Source organism: Chionomys nivalis, chromosome 5, assembly GCF_950005125.1.
Source record: "Chionomys nivalis chromosome 5, mChiNiv1.1, whole genome shotgun sequence".
NCBI classification, from domain to species: domain Eukaryota; kingdom Metazoa; phylum Chordata; class Mammalia; order Rodentia; family Cricetidae; genus Chionomys; species Chionomys nivalis.
The window spans coordinates 1,437,716-1,460,834 of NC_080090.1; the positions used below are offsets into that span (position 1 = coordinate 1,437,716).

Sequence of the window (23,119 nt, forward strand, 5' to 3'; positions counted from 1 at the left end):
TATGCTAACTCCAAAGTGTGCGTATGCACTTAAGAAAAATCAATTTGCCTACTTTTCAGCAAGAATTGAAACAAAAGAGCTGGAGAGAGGCTCAGAGGTTAAGAGCACAGATTGTTCTTCCAGAGGTCCTGAGTTCAATTCCCAGCAACCACATGGTGGCTCACAACCATCTGTAATGAAATCTGGCGCCCTCTTCTGGCCTGTAGGCACACATGCAGACAGAACACTAAACGAAATAAATAAATAAATCTTTAAAAACAAGGAATTGATACAAAGAAAATGTTTTTTTTTTTTTTTGAGACAGAGTCTTACTGGATAGCACAGCTTCCAAAGACATTCCTTAAGTCAAAACTATGAATATGGGGTTGAAGAGAAGGCTCCATGGTTAAAAACACTGGCTACTCTTCCAGAGGACCCAGGTTAGATTCCTAAAACCCAAATCAGGAAGTTCACAACTGCCTGTAAGTCCAGCTCCAAGGGATCTGACGCCTTCTGTGGGCCTCCGTGGGCAACTATACACACATATATAGACACTCACACATACACATAAATAAAAAAAAACCCAAACCTCTGAATATACATACACCCATTCAGGACAGCTCATCAAAATTCAGGAGTGTCCTAGCTACACAGGTCAGCTGGCTCCTTTTCCATGAGAACCCTATACTGCCTGTGCCCTTCTTTCTCTCTGTACAATAGTTCACTATATTTCAAATAAGTTGCTTACTCAGAAGCCTCTATCAAAAATAACATAGGACAGCAAAAAATCTAAATGATGAGAGTTTGAAATTGATTTTTTTAAATATTTATTTATTATGGATGCAACACTCTGTTTTGCATATATGCCTACTAGAAGAGGACACTAGACCTCACTACAGATGTGAGCCACCATGTGGTTGCTGGGAATCGAACTCGGGTCCTTTGGAAGAGCACGCAATGCTCTTAACCGTTGAGCCACCTCTCCAGCCCCTGAAATTGATTTTTGAAATTCAAAACTACACACAACTTTACTGTAAAAGTTTTAATAAGTTTAAAATAAACTGCTTACACCATGAGACTTATTACATAGAGTTAAATACAAAGTTTTAACATGTATTATTTGAAATGACATTTAAAAACTGTTTACACGGGGCTAGCAAGATAGTAAAGGTGCCTGTCACCCAACCATGCAAGCCTGTCTGAAGGAAAGAACCGATCCCACAGGGTCCTCTTATCTTCCTATGTTACAGACTAGCAGGCTTGAGAGCACACCTACACCCAAACACAAAAATTGAAAATCCAAATACCACTATCTCTCAAGTGTAATTATAACAATGTATCTTTGTTTTAATGTGTTTTAAAAAATATGTTATATTAGGGCTGAGGAGATGGTTCAATGGTTAAAGCACTTGCCTCCCAAGTGTGAGGACTGAAGTTTGGGTCCTCAGAATCAAACATTGATTGAGGTGGGTTTGATGGCCTGCCTAAAATTCCAACTCAGAAGTCAGAAACAGGATACTTGAGTAAGACCTAAAATGTCAGCACTCTGGAATCTGAGGCAGTAAGAAGATTTAAAGTTAGCTACACAGTTGGATTCAGTCTAAAATAGCAAAACAATGTCCTATTCAAGTTGTTTTTAGTGCCATGCCATTTCAAACCAAGAGTCTGTTATTCATATGAAACATCAGTATATTAGAAAACAAAACAAATTCTCTCTCTCTCTCTCTCTCTCTCTCTCTCTCTCTCTCTCTCTCTCACACACACACACACACACACCACCACCACCACCACCACCACCACCACCATTTATTGCCAAACATGAAAATTAAAGAGAGAAATTTAAATCAGTAGAGCAACATTTCTGTTCTTAAAAATCCATAAACAGGGCTGGAGAGATAGCTCAGAGGTTAAAAGAACTGACTGCTGTTTTGGAGGAGGTCCTGAGTTCAATTCCCAGCAACCACATGATGGCTCACACCCATCTATAATGAGATCTGGTACCCAGAACACTACATAATAAATAAATTTAAAAAAAATCCATCAACAAGGGGATGAAAAAGGTTCAATGGTTAAGGCTATTCTTCCAGAGAAACCAGGTTTAACTCCTAGTACCTACATGGCACTTCAAAAAACGTCTGTAACTCCAGTTTCAGGGGATTTGACACACTCACAGAAGCATACATGGAGGCAAAGCACCAATGAGCATAAAATATTTTTTTAAAACTCCATAAATGTTAATCAATTTCAGCTTGAGAAAGCTATATAATAAACCTAGTAAAGCATTCTAAATACCGATATTCCATCTATCATTTTACTTTCCTCACTGAATTTCTTTTCTTCTTTCCTTTCTTTCTTTCTTTCTTTCTTTTTTTTTTTTTTTTGAGACAGGGTTTCTCTGTGGCTTTGGAGCCTGTCCTGGAACTAGTTCTGTAGACCAGGCTGGTCTCGAACTCACAGAGATCCGCCTGCCTCTGCCTCCCGAGTGCTGGGATTAAAGGCTTGCACCACCATCGCCCGGCTAAAACTTTTTTTTTTTTTTTTTGGATTTTCGAGACAGGGTTTCTCTGTAGCTTTTTGGTTCCTGTCCTGGAACTAGCTCTTGTAGACCAGGCTGGCCTCGAACTCACAGAGATCCGCCTGCCTCTGCCTCCCGAGTGCTGGGATTAAAGGCGTGCGCCACCACCGCCCCTCATTGACAATTTCTACATTAACTTTAGCCTTCCATTATCCATCCTACAAAAAATATGACGTAAAGTAGCAGAAATGCTTTCTTCATCTATCAAAACCATTATAAAAGCCTAATATCCATAAGCAGGATCTAAGGGTTCTTTAATTTCTCATGTCATTACTGGATTATTACTTTACACTGTCTGCTTAGAATAAACTGACTGCCTCACTAGACTTGAAGACGTTCAAAGAAAGCATAAAATCATCCAATGACAAAAAGAAATGAAGAAGGAAGGATATGACTCCTCCTAGGTATGGAGAAGGAGGTTTACTGTAGATAAAGGGAAGAGCATAGCCAGAGGCAAGGACATTTGGGGGAGTCCAGAGTGAACGTGACCCTGAGCAGTGCAATGACAGAGAGTGCAGAGGGGAAAAGAGAGAGCCAGGAGAGCAATGGGTAGATAACCACGTGGCTGGATTATATAAGGAAGGGCCCAACTCCTGGTCCCAAGAAGTTTAGGGTAGAGGATGAGTCATGTATGCCAGCCATACTCTGTAACAGGTAGGAACTGAGGGATGCTGGGAGAACCTGGCAGCCGGGTCTGCCTTGACATATTAAACAGTCACCTCCGTTAGCCACTTGTCCCAGGCTTAGGACCTAAAAACACATTTATCTTTTTACTGCTAGCAACTATTATATACTTTGGTATGTAGACAATTGGTACAATTAAAACATCTTTTTACAATTGTTTTCAACTTTTAAACAAGAAGGTATACTACATGTTAGCTGTACTATGTTTCTACATCTAAATAATTCAGACATAAGAAAAAGAATAAACAAGAATTAATGAAATATGTATGTACTTTACAATAAAGGAGTAAGAGAAACATACAAGATCAGAAATACTTCAATTTTTCTTAAAATAATCTTTATTTTATTTAGAAAAGTACAGACCCACTAGCTGTGGAGGTGTGTGCCTTTAACCCAGTGCTTGGAAGGCAGGGGCAGGCAGATCTCTGTGAGGTAGAGGCTAGCCTGGTCTACTTAGTGAGTTCTAGGCCAAGCAAGGTTACATAATAAGACTGTCTCAAACACTAGAGATTCTATATAACTTAATCCAAGTTCCTGCCCTGCTTGAGCTACTATCCTGACTTCCTTCAACAGATATGGAAGTGTAAGGCAAACAAACCCTTCTCTCCCCAAGCTGCTTAGTTATGGTTTTATCACAGCAACAGAAACCCTGAGACAGAACCTGCCTCCAAAAAAGCAAAAACAAAACAAAAAAAGACTTGATAATATTTCAGAAAATATATCTGTTTTCTCCTTGTGAATCATCTTAGGAATTACATTCACAGAAATAGCAAGTCTACCTCAGAAGAATCATTTTTAGTAACTTTATACAAGTAGCATGCTAAATTTATTTCCCAAACCTATTTCCTAAGCACCACTTGGTACAGTATTTACACTGCCTTCCAGATATTTCTAATCAAGAAGCATTTTCTCTATACAAGTAAAGCCAAATAAGATCAACAGCGTTCAATAATTCATTGTTCCTTCATTATTCCTTATTATATAGCATAGTATCTAAATAGGAATACAAAAAGCCTGTCCAATGAGGCTTTTATTTAAAATATTGGTTAGATATCTCTATCTTATCTAGATTATTAAAACAAGAATATATGGTATTAACTCAGGGGCAACATACGAATGTGTATATGGATATGAGCAAGCTGGTACTGCTACACTGTGGAGGCCCAAAAATGTGAGCCTATTGCCACTTTGCCTGAAGGTCAGAGTTTGAGGTTGCTTAAAATTGTTGACAACAACCAGGGCTACACACACACACACACACACACACACACACACACACACACACACATCCTGACCTAGGATGTGGTTACTTGGGTCTTTTGATTTTAAGGTGGCCCAAACAGGCAGATCCACCCCACCCTGACAAATGGTCAGGGCTCCTTCAGAATATTTGATCTAGGGTGGGTTCCCAGCCTAAACAACAAGAATGCTAATGACTTGATATCTCAAGGTACTGAAGCAATTAACTGTCTTTTGTATCCTGTTAAAGAAGTCTTTTTGTTGCCTTTTTCCCCCTTTTGTGTTGAGGTATAAAAGTGGACAAAAAAAACTAAACTCCAGGATTTCAGGGCTCACAGGAACTCCCCATACTATCCTTTGTTTCTGTTTACTATTTTCACTCCTTCTTCATCCTCTTTACTACTTTTCCTGACCCCCATAAATGGTATTTTTGTCAAAGCTGGTCTCTGAAACTACACCTATATAGATGTGTGAAATTTTTTTTTTCAAAATTAAAAGGCAAAATCCGTGAGAGAGATTTGGCTGCCATTCTGTGCTGCAATTAAATCATGGTAGAATTGGTTCCTAGTCATTTCCTATTTCAGTGTACAAGACAGAGGCTATCCAATTCAAGTCTGTTTGTCCTTTGTATCCTATAGAGATAACAAATTGATCGAATGACATTCAGTAAAATGTTTCTCTAATTCATGAACAAAAACTAACAAAAATTGTAAATACAGGTAAAACAAGTGTGTGTAAATCGTTGTGCCTGTGGAGGAAAAGTATCCAAATAATGAGATGACTCCCTGCAGGTCACTGCAGGAGCACTGTTACCAAAGCTTAGTGAGAAGCAAGTGTGAAGACAACTTGACAGATAAGCAGAGAAACAAGGATGCAAGGCTGACTGCAGGACAGCAAACCACATTAGACTAACTTTAAAGACGAATTCACCACAAAAGTAGGATCTGCCTCTTTGTTTTCATGATGCCTCTTGGTGCTCCCTAAAAATCAGACACGAATTCAAGAGACTTCACAAACAGTGGGACAGGAAGATTCTAAGAGCGAGGTTGGGGAAGGGGGCTATGAACAGCAGTGGTGGCTACAGCACTCAGGACTCACCGCAGCTAGGGTTACCTGCACAAGGTCAAGGCAACCTGATCAGACAACATTCCAGCAGGAAGCACTAACAGGACTCAATAATTTAAAAAGGACATGAAGGTTAGAGAGGGATTGCTGACTGGACAGCCTAGTGAGGACACGCAAAGAGAAAACTGGGGTCAAATATGTGCAAAATACATTGTGTACATGTATGAAACTGTTAAAGAATGAATATAAGAAGTTCTAAAAATAAAAACTAGACAAGTTATAATCAAACTAAAGTAGCTTTCCTAAGTACTGATGTTCATTAACACTGAAGTAACTATTTTTAAATTTATTATAATGGTAAGGTTTATTATAATTTATATACATAAAAAGAACTCAAGTGGGGGCTGGAGAGATGCCTGCTCTTCCAAAGGTCCTGAGTTCAATTCCCAGCAACCACATGGTGGCTCACAACCATCTGTAATGAGGTCTGGTGCCCTCTTTTGGCCTGCAGGTGTACACACAGACAGAATATTGTATACATAATAAATAAATAATTTTTTTAAAAAAAGAATTCAAGTAATATAACTGTGGTGGAGCGAAGTAAAGTCAGTCAGGCTGTGGTGATACATGCCTTTGGTCTCAGAACTTGGGAGGCAGGCAGATCTCTGAATTAGAGGCCAGCATGGTCTACAGAGTGAGTTCCAGCCAGGACAGCCAGGGCTGCAGAGAAACCATCTCAAAAACAAATGGCAGTGTCAGGGGAGATGTGAGCCAGTTACCAGAAGAATAAGATGCACTAGGGGACAAGTAAAGCCACGTGTCATGTGGCAAAATGTAGATTAATAGAAATAGGTTAATTTAAATTGTAAGAGCTAATTAGTAATATGCCTGAGCTATAGGCTGAACTTGTGTAATTAATAAAGGACTTTGCGTGATTATTTGGGGGGGTCGTTTCGGGACAAAAAACGCTTTGCCCTGGTTTACATTTCTCAAGGCCTGTGTGTCTCAGGACTTGTATACTCTTAAAAACTACTGAAGATCGTGGAAATCTTGTTTACTAGGTTCTATTTACTATTGTTTTTTGAGACAGGGTTTCTGTGTGTAGCCCCGGCTGTCCTGGAACTCACAGAGACCCACCTGCCTCAGCCTTCTAAGAACTGAGATTAAAAGTGTGTGTCACCACCACCCAGTTCCACTAAGATTTTTAATATTAAATTGCTTCAAGTTTATTTATTTAGACTATGAAAGCTATTACATTTAGAATAGTAACATAATGAAATAAAAAATGTATATTGTGACTTGAACAACACAGAGTTATGTTTTTATAAGCTCTGTTGTGGATTTGTTGGAGGATTCACATCGCTGAGGTACAGCCTTGAGGGAAGCTACTGGGAGTGCTGCCCTCAGAAGGGAGATGGATCAGTCACACAGACTTTTCCTTTTCTTCCCTCCTTCCTTCCTTTCTGTGTGTATTCAACAGATAAGGTTTCTCTGTGTACCCCTGGCTATCCTGGAACTTACTTTGTAGACCATGTTAGCCTTGAACTCAGAGATTCACCTGCTTCTGCCTCCTGAGTGCTGGGATTAAAGGCATGCACCACCATGCTTGGCCACAGGAGGGTTCTTCTAAGAAATCTGTCCCTGCTGCCCCTTCTCGTCTGGCAAAAGTATTTCCCAGTGACATGTGTATGACCACCACCATGATGTCACCCTTTAGGAGGCCTTCAGTAGAGCCCTGCAAGAAGTCTGTGCTATATACTCCCAAAATGCACTGTCATCTAATAAATTTTTGTTACAATGCAGATGCTCTTTGGTATTTTATTATAGAAAAATGGGCTAAAACAAAGTCTTCTAATATTTGGCTTCAAAGAAGATAACTAAACTATTCTCTTTATATTCAATACACCACAGTATGTTGTTTTCATTGATGTATAATAAAAGGAGTTTCTTCTTAGTGGAGTACTTTGTTAGAGATCTAGACAGGAACTCCTCAAGTGTCCATAAGTCACATTTACTGAATCCCTAAGTGAGAGTTTTAAACTCAAAAAGTCCCGATTCTACTTCTGGTTAAGCAAAGAAAACCATAGTAAGAAGCCAACACAGAGTAATCTAGGTAGCAATCATTGTGATGACAGTCTGCACACTGTAAAATGTGTTAACTTTTATTACTTATCCACTTAATTTCTCTTTTAATGACTAAGAAGAACCAGATATGAAATTATTTCAAATATAAGTAAACACAAATGCTAAAAGATAAAGCTGAGCTAAACAAATGAGCTAAACTGACATATAACTAGTCCTTGAGAACCAGAAACTTTATCCCAATTCTAGTCCACAACTTTAATTACTTCTTGTGGGAAAATGATGAGAAGACCAAGAAAAGAGGCTAAAGGGGAGAAAGGGAAACACACAGAAAACAGCATGTTAGGCCTAATGCATCCAATGTAGGTGAAGACACCTAATTATTCTCTTTTGGGGAAACTGAGAAATTAGTCACTCAAATCGTTTTCCGATTAAAAAAGTCTAATCGCACTGAGATGAAAATCTAGGCTTTGAGGTATAAAAGAGGTGGGGCACAGAAAGTAAGTGATTCATTTGTTCTTTTTCAGAAGCTAGACATTATCTCTCAAAAAAGATCAATGTCTTTCTTTTACGTGTGTGGGTGAATGTGCGGCATGCTTTGTCTGTGAACCATGTCATGTAGTGCCTGTGGAGACCAGAAGAGGACATCAAAGCACCCGAAACTGGAATTAACAGATGGTTGTGAGCTGCCATGTGGAGGCTGGGTACCAAATCCTAGTCCTCCGCAAGTGCTCTTAATTGCTGAGCTATCGCTCATTATTTTAACAAATGTCTTTAACTCAGTATTTTGTTACTGAATAAGAAGTGTGTGACTCTGTCCAAATTCGTTGTATGTATAATTAGTTTTTGTTCTTTCACAGATCACTGAAAATCAGTCATATTCAGTCCAGAATTATGCATCTCCAATAAAAACGAACATTCACATGTATTATGAAAAATGCTAAACCAATTCTAACATTGGTTCTCTAATTTTATTACTTTTTACACATGTTTGGGGTATATATGTCCAGGCCCAAGGTTAGTGTCAGAATGTTATTTGTCCCTAGGTCTGACTTTCTCTCTTGCATTATTACAGTCATGTCTTGTTTTAGGAGTTGAACACTGGGAACTTGGCTCTTTGTTAATTCCTCTTTGCATATATAGACAAACTCAAGCAATGGGTGATTTAACTTTTCTATAGACAATAATAGTTTTCACAGGGGAGAGGTAAAAGTAAAGAAGCTGGAGTAAATCTGACAAAGCGTACTTTTTATTCTCAAAATAAGTTATTCCACATGAAATTTTCTTAAATTAGCCCCCAAATTAACATTTTATACTTTTCTTGCCAATGGTCCCTGTGTCATCTAATTTCCATGCCCACTGATTAAACCATTCTCATAATCTGTAAATGAGGAAACCTCTCTAGAGCGTGTGACCTGCCCAGCCCTCACTGAAGATGGGACAAAACTGGTATGTAAATTCCAAATTCATGTTTTTCCACTAAGTCACATTAAATGTCTTAGAACTTTACTAAGAAACACAAGACAAAAAGTAAGAAAAAATTTTCTGATTTCTTTCTCACACTAAACTGGCTTTTTTTTTCCAGATGTCTTTTTAAAAGAAAATGCGTTAGAGGTTCTGAATTGAAAAGCAGGAAAACCACAGTAAAAAGAAGAAAATCAGCCACTAGACAATCCAGCCGTCTCCCTGGTTGCACATGTGCCTACCTGGAAACTGGGAAGGGCACCAGACACACTAACCTGGCACTACTGTAAAAATGGCAGATGCATAAACGAGCAGACATGAACTTGCAACTGCTGCAGGATTTGAGATGCCATCCCAGAAGCAAATGTTACCTCCCCAGAAAGATTACTCCAGGAAACCTAAGAATGGAGAGCAAAAGCACCGTCCAAGATTAGCATGGGAGTCCTCCCCAAGCCCAAATGTATGATTTTATTAGAGCTGTGTTAATAAAGTTCCCTAAATACAGTATGCCCAGAACTAACTTTGTTGTCCACTTAATAATCATCTTCCTAAAGCCTCTTCCCATTTTTTCTCCCTCTGGATTATGGCACCAACTTCACCAGTGCTCCAAACTGACATGCCTGGATATCATATGGAGACATCATTTACTCCTTCCTACATCACAGTGAGAAGAGGTTGAATTTTAAAATAAGAGCTAGGAACAAATGCCACTGTCTGGCTTTAGGTCCTAGGGCCAGGCTAGTGACCTTCAGCCCAAATTCTATTTTTAAGACAGTAGTATCACTAAATTCACCAGTAAAGCTTATCACAGATTAAGATCAGAAACAAAGTAAGTAAGCAGTCAAGTCCAGTTCAGAAATGCTGTAATGACTAGATGAAGAAGGACGTAAGCAGAAGCTACAATGGCAGCATGGTGGAAAGAGTGTACACTCAATAGAACCTGGTGGCCTCCACTTCACTGTGTTCCTTTTCCCTCGTAGATGTGTGAAGATCAGGCCAAGTCTTTCTTCAATGTTCACCACTCCACCACTTTTGTACTACAGCACCAGCCTGACTATCTGCCTTAGGGCAAACAATAAAATGATCCTCAAGACACCACAGCCCCCTTCCAACCTTTCTAACCTTATCTGTTAGGACTTCCCTATGCCCCAGACCACTTCTGTTCGCATACTCCAACCACATGGTCTGCTGTTCCCCAGTGTCACACACCTCCCATGACAAGCCCATGCAGAATATTCTCTCACTGAGGAAGCCCGAACACCTTCTGTTTGTAAAGTTTGCTCTGACCCTAGACTTTTCTTTCGCAATCCAAAGACTTTACTTCAAACTTTCCCAATGTTCTGACTTTTCTAGCTAGCTCTAGGTCAGGTATGAAATCCAAGAAGGAAAGGGATGGACTTTACCGTATTGATGTTATTCTCAGTGGCCCCCAGCACAGTACAGTTTTGAGATTATAAACTTAGTATTGCTCTTATTCATATCAGCAATTTAGAAGATTAGAAAGCAAAACTTCCCTAGGAACATTGACGCAGCATGACTTTAATCTTAGCACTTGGAAGAAAGAGGCAGGAGGATCTCCATGAGTTCAGAGCCAGTGTGGTTTGCATAGGGAGTTCCAGGACAGTCAGGGTCACACAGAGACCCTGCTTCAAAAAAGAAAAACAAAAACAAAAAAAACACAAGAATTTCTGAAAATATTCTGAGATTTTAAAAGTCCAATCAATTCCAAGTATATCATAAAGATATTACATAATGCTGAGAATAATGCCAATGCTTATATAGGAAGTAATATTAGGTCAGGTTTATGTTCAAAAATTATTATAATCTCAAAATTTATTATAAATCTGATAAAAACTTCAACCACAAGAAGGCTATCTCTGGCTATATTCTCATTCATAACAATTAAAAAACCAACCGTCTTTTCGTTAGTGGTAAAGTATTTTGAGGTTTTTCTTTTGGTAAGCTATGATTAATCATGGTTGAACAAAAACAATCTAATTGGCATAACATTTTATTTTGAAAAAAAAATAGATTTAAAGACACATTTCCTATTTCCAAGTGATTTAAACCATTTACAAAAATGCAATAAGGCTATGCGAATTTACCTCGGCCAACCATCAATAGAATTGACATTATAGCTTATATAATCCATTGCTATTATCTACAGAAGTCTATTAATATACTTGATAATCTAATACAGAAATAAAACTGTTTTTCTGTATAATATATTTATTTAAACGGAGGCAATTTCTATAGGTGAAAAGAAAAGTTACAGTGTGGCATTTGGTATAAAAGCAAGAGCACTAATTCAGTTCCTTGGAAAAAAAAATCTAAGAACGCCGGGCGGTGGTGGCGCACGCCTTTAATCCCAGCACTTGGAAGGCAGAGGCAGGCGGATCTCTGTGAGTTCGAGACCAGCCTGGTCTACAAGAGCTAGTTCTAGGACAGGCTCCAAAACCACAGAGAAACCCTGCCTCGAAAAACCAAAAAAAAAAAAAAAAAAAAAAAAAAATCTAAGAACATGTGATTCCTGTTTTTTTTTTTTAGTTCCAAATATAACTCACTGTATTTAGCACCTCCTGTACTTTCCTGTATATTAGATAATTGCATGCCATGTTAAAAACAAAATAAAGGAAAACATTCTTGCCACCCACCTTCTCATAAAATACTGAAATTATTAAACATATACACGAGGGTAGCTCATGAAGATTAAAATGACTAGTCCAAAGAACACAGCATTTCTTTTCTTAATTAAAAAATATGAGGATTTAGAGGGCTTTGAAGGATGACAACAAAAGAAGAGAGAAGTGTAGAATCATTGGCTTGGACAAAAACCGACAGTACTGCGGCCAGGTACGTGGTTGTGGCGCACGCCTTTAATCCCAGCTCTCCAGAGGCAGAGCCAGTCAGATCTCTGTGAGTAGGGGAGGGAGGGAGGGGAATACGGGAGGGAGGGAGGGAGGGAGGGAGGGAGGGAGGGAGGGAGGGAGGGAGGGAGGGGAATGGCAACACACCATAAAGAATAAGAGAGAAATGGCAATTAGTGTTATCAAAATAATTATATATGAAAATAGCAAAGACAAAAAAATTAAGAAACAGGTAGACTGGTGCGTAAAATTGCTCTGCCTTCAAGGGTAAGTTTGTTCTTTTGTACCCAGTCAAATGCACTGGGCTACTGTTTACATAGGAGTCTGAGGTCAAGCTTTTTCAACAGCTTGGGTTAACAGACAGCAGATGATTTCAACAGATGATTTTTTTTTGGCTGTGAACCCAAAGCAAAGAGCTTTGGTAAGGGAAGATAAGGTCAGGTTGCTAACAGTATTGTTTGGTATGTTTGCTTTAGGTGAATGGGAGGGGCCAGCACACCACCAGGTAGAGGACATTTCTATTTTGTTGTGAGAATCTGCACAAGAAATCACGTACGTTCCCAAGGAAGGACACTCCACATCCCTTGAGACAGGGACTATCTTTAGCCCTGGCTGTCCTTGAACTCCCAGAGATCCACCTTCCTCTGTGATCCAAGTGCTGGCATTAAAGGCCCCAAGTGCTGGAATTAAAGGCGTGCGTCGTCGCCTGGTGACACACCAGATTCCTAATATTTCTTCCCCGTGCTTCCACTTTAAGGACAATTAGTGCCATCAAAATTCAGAAATTGTAATGTATGTATTTATTTATTTGGTTTTTCAAGATAGGACTTTTCTATATGGCTTTGGCTGTCCTTGAACTCAGAGACCACTGCCTGGCTCAGGAATTGGTATTTATGGTAAAATAATTTCCTAAATAAATAAATGATGCTATCTACAAAGTAACCATGTTAATGTTTTGTTTTCTCTGAGAATGAACAAGACAGAATACAACCTAAAGCTTCAGTGCCAATAACTTGGTTCATGACAGACATAACTAACTTCAACCAGTTTATACTACCACAATTGAAATTGTGAAAAAGAGAATGTATTATCAAAGTTGTCTGTAACAATAATCCTATATACTGTATACACCAAAAATGCTTCTACAGCAAATAAAACCATTGAATTTCCTATTTGCAAAACTTTACATAATTCAAAACAGTACTTCTTAATGTTTATTGTTTTGTAAGAGATTGTAATTTGAGTCTCTCCACATTAAGCTCAATTTCAAATAATAAGGATCAGAACAAAACCAGCACTCGTCATTTGCATTTTAAAAACAAACTGTAATATTACTCACTGAAAAACAGTATTTTCCATTTGGTTAAAACAATAACCAACATCAACAATAATTTGAAAATGTTAAGTGACATTTAGTTCTTAACTGGACCCCTCTGAAGGCTGAGATATGAAAATGGTAGCTGGTTCCACACACAGGAAGACAGGAGCTGCTATGCACACACTCTTCAAATTATGTAACTGACCTATTTAAGATATATGAATCACGATTCTAGTTCCTTTCCCAATCAGTACAGGATAAATCTCTTCCTATAATATATGCTAATAATGCAAGGTGCTGACAAACACAGCATAGGGACTTGGAGACTGAGATCTATGAGGCCAGACTTCACTATCTTGTTCTTGGACTAAGAGACAAATCGGAATAAGTTCCAATGGCTTATTTCCTCAAAAAATTCCAATATAAGAACAAAATATGTTCCTCACAGATACTGATTTCCTCCAAAGAAAACTTTAAATATAACAGATACAGGTAGAATTGCATAAAACCTGCAAGATCTCAAAATGCCTATTTCTCTAACACTCATTTCTAAAACAAAGGAGTCAGATGCTTTAATCCTTTCCATGCTTCAGTTATTTTCAGAATAAGATATAACATTTGTGATGGATTTTAGAAATTCTGTATCAACAAAATATCAATATTTCATCTGATTATAATACTCATTAAACTATACAAATTCTAACCATGACATTTATATCATTAAAATCATTACCAAACATACAACACAGGAAGGAGTAATTATATGCATTTTTCATATTTAACATTTACTGATTACAAAATTTATTGCATTAAACCAAAAGTTTATCTCTGACAGAAGGTTTCAACTACCTGGGCTTTTAAAAGTGAATTATTTCTATTCTTCTTTCTAAGCAACAAGTAGTTTAAGAATCCAATTATAGCTTGGGTAAATTGAGGGTATGCCTCTAATCTTCAAACAACCTTTAGAACAGTGGTTCTCAATCTTTAGTCATGACCCCTTTGAGATTCTTTCACAAGGATCATTGAAGATCATTAGAAAACACAGGTATTATATTATGATTCATAAGAGTACCAAAATTATAGTTATGAAGTAGCAACAAAAGTAATTTTATGTTTGGGGGGTCACTGTATGCCACATGAGAAACTGTATTAAAAGGTCACAGCATTAGGAAAGTTGAGAACCACTGCTTTATAGTCAAGCTCTTATCCATTAGACCTTATTCTAATTTTAAGTCCTTAGGATCAGCAGTGGCTTAAAAAGTGTATTTTAGAAACCTACTTTTTTTTTTCCCCCACAAACAGCAAATAACATCAGGCATAGTGGTATGACTAAAATTCCAGATATCTGGTAATCAGAAGGCAAGAGGGTTGCCTAAAGTGAAGAATTTGAGGCTAGTTTGAGCACTATAAAAACCGTGTATCTCTCTCTGGTGGCTCTCATGTCCTAGGTGTAAGAAATAACTAGACTAAACTCACAGGATTATGCTTCTAGACTATACTTTCAACATGAAGAAGAGTTCACATTTCTGTAGAAAATAACTTAGGAATTACCTTAAATAGATATATGACTTAAAAGTTGACAAGAAAGGTTTGCTTTTACATATACATAGCATTTCAGTTGGAGAATACAGGGAAAGCACAGACACTTTACCTGCTTCCTGTGAATTTAACACTTCTAAGGCATGCATCATGGCACTTGCGAAGACATTGGCATCCTCTTTGCTGCCAAAGTTGAGACCATACACCTGTCTAGCATCCCGCCATTGGTGGAAAGTCTGTGTAGCTTGATTGTACTTCAGCCCTTTAGGAATGGCACAATTTATCACGACCTAAAAGACAATAATTCATTACAAAGTCAGGCTAGCTAGTCATTGGGAAAATAATACAAGTCAATACAAACCCTGACTGTGGGTCATCTATAAAAACTTGTTCCTAGCAGAGTTTGTTAAAAGTAGTTGGAACAGTTACTTAGGGTAACAGCATTTCTACAGAAATGAGTCTGATGGAATTTAAGCTACCATAGGATTACAAAAGCCCTGCTTTAAAATAGTCAATCAACAAAAGGAAAGCAATGCACCTCATTACATATACTTTAACTTGTCTGCTGGAAAACTACAAACACAAAACTGGAACATTAACTGTGAAGGGCCCTCTTGACTCCTCCCATCCGGAGAGAGTATCTCTAAAACTACAAACTAGTTTTATATGTTTGAGAAAAACAGTTATAGAATCCATGTTCAGAGATATACCTGTCCTCTTTCTTCAAATTCACATTTGAAAGTCATCAACTTGTACATGTAACTGTGGATTATTAATTTTCATTGCTTTATACAACATTCCTTTGTAAATAAACTGCCAATCTGCCCATTCTTGCACTAATATTTTTATAATCTAGAATTTGTGGCTACTACAAACAATGACATGAACACTCTACTGAACATCTGGTGAACACAGCACACATTCTTACTGAACATGAACCCATGAGGGTATTAGTATAGGTCAACTTTAGTAGAAAACGCCACACAGCTTTCTAAACTGTCACCTACTCTTTCTGAGCAGTGTATGAAAGTCTGCATGACTCCAGACACTGCATCATTACCGCTGATAATGTTGGTCTTTATAGCGATCTGGTTATTCTGTGCGTCCTTGTGCCGTTGGTGTATATTACATTATTCTGATCACTAATGAGGTTTAGTATATTTTCAACTTCTGAAAAAAAATTAATTTATTATATTGTGTGTGCATTATGGGGTTCAGAAGAAGGCCTGCATGCCATAGAGCATTTGTAGACCAGATGACAACTTTGTGGCATTAGTTCTCTTTCCATCTTTATGTAGGTTCTACGGATAAAACTTAGGCTGCCAGGATGCACAGCAGGTGACTTTACCCACTAAGTTATACATAGGCTCCCTTTATGTCTTTTATTTGCTTCAAAGTAATTCTTTTGTGAATTCCTGCTTACACGCATTAATAAACCTCTGTTCCACTTCTCTCCTAAGTGAGCCATCTTGTTCTTCGCAAATTATCCCAAAGGAAAGATGTTTGTGTGACAAATATCTTGTATCACCCATAACTTGTCTATCCACTCTTAGTGATACTCACTTTCTTCTATTTCAAATTAGCAACCCTTTTTTCTTTTAATGTTTTTGTGTTCTATTTAAGAAATATTTCTCAATTTCAGTAATCAAAAAAGTACCTTCGTTTGTCTTATAGAAGCTTTACTACTGCTGCAATTAACATCTGCATCTCTGAGACAAGTGGAATTGATTGACTCAAGTCTATGGTGTAAGACAGGATCCAAATGACTTCTGTTAATCGAGATGCAGGTTTACCCTTTGTCCCACTGGCAAATATATATAAAATTTACCCAACTCTAGTGTCCTAACTACTGAAGTTTTCTACTAGGTCTCAGCCACTAGCTTTGTTCTCCTACTTTGCTCCTCATTACTGCTTTAGCTATTTTTGGTTCTTTGTATAAAGCTACTATTTACACTCTAATTGTCAATTTCCAAATTTAAGACTGTATAGAAACACTGTATAGTGCACACGCCATAAATCCTAGCACTCGGGAGAAAGAGGAAAATGGATCTATGAATTTGAGGCCAGTCTGATTTTAGAATGAGTTTCAGGATAGCCAGGGCCACACAGAGAAACCCTGTCTCAAAAAACAAGCAAAACAAAACAAACAAAAAACACCCAAAAAATATTGTACTGAAGCTAACAATTTGATCACTGACGTCATAGAGCTATCTCATGAGTATATTTAGGTTGGCATTAACACTCAATGGTTCTCTGTATTGGTATCTTGAGCACCTACCATAAATCTGTCAGGTATTTGATAAAATATTGTTATTTTGTTTTAAAACATTCTCCATAGGATCATGGTTGAACACTTGGTCCCTAGCTGGTGGCACTGTTTGGCAAAGTTGTGGAACTTTTCGGAGGCTGAGCATGTCTAGAGAAAGTGGGTCATTGGAGGCAAGCGTTGAAGATCTACAGCCTGTGGCTCCTAGCTGGCAACTAAACATGAGCAGTCAGATTGCTGTTCCCTCTGACTTAAGCTGCTTTAGTCAGCATATTTTATCACAGCATCAGAAAAGTCACTAAGACACTACTGCAAACAACATTAATTAAATTCATTTTCTAACTCAGATGACAACATACCTAGAGCACTTATTAAACTTACTTCTTGATTTTGACCTATTACTAATCTAAGATTCATTAATTCTAACATATCCTGCTAATACTAATGATTTATATCTACATTTCTTGCCTCAAAATAATCATGTTACCTATAACTAACTTTTTCATATTTTCTTTTTTAATCCTTGTACATTTTATTTTCTTTTTCTTGCCTAATCTACTAATTAGATAAGCAATAATGTTAAAAAAAGATACGGTCAATACCAAGTATCTTTTGTCTGATGCTATCTTCTGAAGAATGTGAATATTAATCTTATAAGAAAAAACAAACAGTGAAATGCTTTAGTCATGATAAATAAAAGCAAGGCCATAAAAGAAACAAGTCTGCTGAGAAGATAGGGAAATGAGTCATAAGTTAACTTCATAGACAAGGTTAATACTATAGCAGGTCATAAGAGTGTAAGTATTTGCTGGGCAGTGGTGGCGCATGCCTTTAATCCCAGCACTCAGGAGGCAGAAGGTAGGTGGATCTCCGTGAGTTCTAGGCCAGTCTGGTCTACAAGAGCTAGTTCCAGGACAACTAGAACTGTTACACACAGAAACCATGACTCGAAAAACAACAATAACAAAGTTAAGTATTCATGTACTGCTCACTTTGTTGTGGTCAGGCAAAAAATGAATAGGGTCACGTTAGATAGAACGTACCGTACCACCAATGTTGACTCAGGCTGCACGAGATTACCTGTAACACACAGCTTAGTCATACAATATGCATTCACGGTCAGTCATTCACTAAGTAGTTACCATCAAGTGATAATATTTAAAACTCTTAAAAAAAAAAAAACACGGTATCTCTATTATGAAGCCCTCACTATCCTATAATTTGCTATGTAGACCAGGCTGGTCTTGAACTCACAAAGTTCCATAGGGATTATGCATGCACCACCACAACAGACTATACATTTCTTATTTTTAAAGATCAGTTACAATGTTGTCCCATCCTCAAAGGTTAGATGATTGAAATAATTGATTCCTATTTGTTTGTTCTGAAGATATGATCTCACTATATAGCCCTTGCAGGCCTCGAACTCAGAGATCTGACTGCTTTATCTCCCAAATGCTAGTAGTAAAAGAATCCTCCATGGTTTCGCCTCCACATGTGATTCAGACATATACACAGGCAAAACATCCATATACTGGGAAAGGAAAAAAAAAAACGGTTTTTGTTTTGTTTTGAAGAGAGGGTTTCCCTATGTAGCTCTGTCCTGGAACTTACTCTGCAGACCAGGTTGACCTCAAACTCAGAGTTCCATCTGTCTTTGCCTACCAAATTCTGGGATTAAAGATATGAGTCATCATTGCTCGGCTAGTTTTTAACCCTTTAGCTTTCATTTTGCTCTCTATAATATCATCATGGGCAGTATTGGAAAGGCGCTAACCCACTGGTTCTCAACCTGTGGGTCATGACCCCACTGGGGGTCAAATGACCCTTTCACAGGGGTCGTACACGTATCAGATATCCTGCACATCAGATATTTACATATGATTCCAAACAATGGCAATATTACGATTGGGAAGTAGCAACAAAAATAATTTTGTGGGTGGGGGTCACTACAATGTCGTAGTGTTAGGAAGGTTGAGAACTACCAGTCTAACCTAAGGGACCACTCTGCTGGAGGACAGACGAAGAGAGAGGGCAGATGGCGCAGTTGAGCAATAGATAGGCTGCGATGAGTGGAGTTTTGGGTGAAGAATCTGAGGAGACTAGAGGCTGTGTAACACAACAACGAAACTGGAAAACAAAAGAAAAGGAGAGGGAGGAGGAAGGGACAGGTGAGAAAGACAGGAGGTGAACAATTTCTGTAGAGTAACCCAGAATGATGAAATGTTCTCATCAGAGAAACGCTGCATTTCCTAGGAGCTCCAGTGCAATTGATGTTAGTCAATCACCTATGTTAAGAAGACAAACTGCAGCTTCTATTTACCAGGGAAACTCCAAAATCTCCTCAGACAAAAAGAGGCTTTTCTCTCTGCTCTTTTTGAGATGCAGCCTCTCTGAGTCCCAGTTGTGTACAGAAGTCCAAGTCTCAACGCGCATTCGCTACATGCAAAGACAAATAAAAATCCTGACAAATCAACTTCCAACTGAGGGTTACTGCAGCGTGGCTTTACATTCCATCTTACTAGAAAACTGTGGCTCTAACTTTCTTTTAACAAGAACTCACGGGGTACCAGATAGAACTTAGGTGTGTTTTCTCCACACTTTGTAGCAGGATGGTTTTAAACCTGAGTTAGATTACATCTTCAGAAAACAGTAAATCTACAACTCGTCAAAGTTCCTGCTGTTAGTTGATGTAGGTGGGTCTTCTGTCTATGTGTTACTTTCATTGGTTAATAAAGAAACTGCCTTGGCCCTTTGATACGACAGCAGCTTAGACAGGCGGAGTAGACAGAACAGAATGTTGGGAAGAAGGGAAGTGAGTCAGACGCCATGATTCTTCAACCCCGAGACGGATCTAGGCTAGAATCTTTCCCGGTAAGCCACCACCTCGTGGTGCTACACAGATAGATTATTAGAAATGGGTTAATCAAGATGTGAGAATAAGCCAATAAGAGGCTAGAACTAATGGGCCAGGCAATGTTTAAAAGAATACAATTTGTGTGTTGTTATTTCGGGGCATAAGCTAGCCAGGCGGCCGGGAGCCGGGCGGCAGGAACGCAGCCCTCAGCTCCATCTACAGTTTTATACAAAGAACACCAGGAAGCCTGATCTACCTTTCCCTCTGTCTCCATCTATCAAAGAGGGACCAAGATAACAAGTAATCAAACAACCTAATTGCTTGCTTGAAAATTTGGAATAGGGAATTACCAAAAGCTCAGCTGTTACCTTAGATATGAACTGGAAAGAAAACCCTAATTATTCTGGCACTACTAATGCTTACTAATTAAAAAAAAAAAAATCACTTATGAATTTAACAATACATTCTGAAACCATTTAAACATTCAAATTCTTTCTCTAGCCTCAGAAAATAACAAGTAAATAAGTTCCATAAGCATACAATGTGTTTTTTACACTGTACTTCATCTTTCTCTATCCTGAATTTAGACTTTTATAAAAACTAGTCATTTGGATGGCCAAAGAAAACAACCTAATGAAGAAAAAAAAATTCAAGCAAACAAAAACACCTCTAGTGCTCAGTGAGGCTTGATGGACATCAGTTCAATCTTTGGATCCTACAAAGCGGCAAGAGAAAACAGACTCCCAGGAGCTGCGCTCTGACGTCCACATGTATGCTACCACATGTACAAGTCTGTACTTATAAGTATGTACGCATGCACAAATACAAATTGTAGAGGATTTTAGCAGACCCTTACCTGATGGTCTTGAATCTTTCTGCCCACCACTCTGAATGTGTTGTTGCCTGTATGGTGATATATATGTACTCTGCTGAACCCAGTTGAGCCACCAGCTGGCACCCACTTCTTATTGGCATCATCATAAACCATCACAGCAGCTCTTGCCTGACAGATACTCTGTTCACTGTAAAAAAATAAAATTCAAATGAGATATTTAAAATATGAGAGGTATGCCACAAAGTCATGAGCCAAGATTAGTCAACTAGGCAGTAAGTTATGAACAGTGGATCTTACCCCTATGGGTGAAGTCTAATGGGAAAGTCAAAGTATACAAAAACAAAGTATAGTAAGGGTGGAGTCTGGGATCCATAGAAATACAAAGAATACCAGAAGTATTTTATTCTAAATATATCTTATTATCAAGATGAATAAATCTATTAATACAACTATAGATTAACCATTATTTGTTTAACTATACGATGGTGACCATCTGAGATTTATTTTCTCCTTGTGGACAAAATTAGATTTATCATTAAGATCACTTCAAAGTCTCTAACAAATACAGTATCTGCTCTTCCAAACACAGAGATAAAACTAATAATCAATGGCTAACAACATGATTGACTCCTTTCACACCCTTTAGTCAAGTTAATATCCTACACTTGGAATATTTTTTTTCCTTCAAGTGTACAAAAGGGGCTGGAGAAAGAGATCTTATTGTTCATGCAGAGAACCCATTTTTGAGACACAGTACGAGACATACACACACACAAATAAAAATAAAAATAAAAAAAACTAAAAGATGATGCCTAAGGATTCTGCTAGATTTAAAATTTTCTTCTTCATAGATAAATACTAAAAAAGGAAGACCAGAACTTTTGGTTCCTATCTATCAAATTACTTCTTATTAAGTGATACTGAGAAACACAAATAAAGACAAGGTCAATTTCTTACTAAACAATACATTCACCTTTCAAATTTTCTCATGTTCTTGGGAGGAAACCTAAATAACTGTTACCTTATTCTATGACACACTTCTGTTTCAATATTATACATCAAAAGAGAAATTAAAAAACAGGCACTGTTTACCACTCACCCAGTTAAACAAACAACCTCTAGAGCAATGGTTCTCAACCTGAGTGTGGGTCACATATCAGACATACTGCATAACAGATATTTACATTATGCTTATAATGGTAGCAAAATTATCATTATGAAGTAGCAACAAAACAATAAGGAATTGTATTGGGAGGAGCTGCAGTGTTAGGAAGATTGAGAATCACTGTTCTAGAGGAATATGCCTACTTTTGAGGGGTTAATACAGATGCTCCTAAATAGTTCATAAATTCCCCATCCCATTTGCATAAAAATTACCTGTTCAGTCTACCAATTTCTACCTCAAGAGCTCTCAGACAATACACTGTATGGTTTTCCCCAAACACCTTCAGAAACAGTTACCCCCACATTCTCGCCTTACTAATGCTTCTCTCCATCCATCCAAAAGGAACAATTGGTATGGAATTCCAATCTGTATGCCGTGAATATGTTTTATTACCATTGGTTAATAAAAAAGTTACTTTGGGCCTATGGCAGTGCAGAATACAGCAAGGCAGGAATCCCAAGCAGAGATAGAGGAGAAAAGAAGGTGGAGTCAGGGAGATGGCATGTAGCCACTGAAGGAGACAGACTCCCCAGAACCTTACCAGTAAACCATGAGCCTTGTGGTAAATTATAAAATAATAGGACAGGTTAATTTAAGATTTAAGAGTTAAGCCGGGCGGTGGTGGTACATGCCTTTAATCCTAGCACTTGGGAGGCAGAGGCAGGCGGATCTCTGTGAGTTCGAGGCCAGCCTGGTCTACAAGAGTTAGTTCCAGGACAGGAACCAAAAGCCACGGAGAAACCCTGTCTCAAAAATCCAAAAAAAAAAAAAAAAAAAAAAAAAAAAAAAAAAAAAGAGTTAGTTAGCAAGATGTCTAAGCAACTGACCAAGCAGTGTTATAATCAATATAGTTTCTGTGTGGTTATTTAGGGTCTGGGTGGCAGGGAGACGAAAGAGTAGCCTCCATCTACAAACAATGAACACAGCTCTGCAGGAGGAAGTCTGTGTGCCTTGATGACAAAATCATGGGAGACCTGCAAAAGACACTTCACTGAACAATAAATTTGCTTCAGAGAAATTAGTTGTAATTGTTTTAATTTTCCATTAGGGAAATTCTACAAAACCTAAGATGTAAACAGCAATGGTATAGTAAGTCCTTTGGCACTATCTCAACTTTTATGCTGCCTAGAAATTTTCTGGGACTAGAAACAAGTCAATGGCTAAAGCCTGATTTTTTTTTAAAA

At 38.1% G+C, this 23,119-nt stretch overlaps 1 protein-coding gene across 7 annotated transcripts in view; it reads right to left on the minus strand.

The window, feature by feature from the left end:
* Positions 1-23,119, minus strand: part of Enah (ENAH actin regulator) — a 128,784-nt gene that overhangs the window by 39,210 nt on the left and 66,455 nt on the right. For all 7 annotated transcript variants that reach the window (XM_057769426.1, XM_057769433.1, XM_057769427.1 and 4 more), the window contains exons 2-3: positions 20,792-20,957; positions 14,925-15,102 (exon numbers count right to left, since the gene is read on the minus strand). In XM_057769426.1, coding sequence (XP_057625409.1) covers positions 14,925-15,102; positions 20,792-20,957 — 344 coding nt within the window. The remainder of the gene's footprint in view (positions 1-14,924; positions 15,103-20,791; positions 20,958-23,119) is intronic.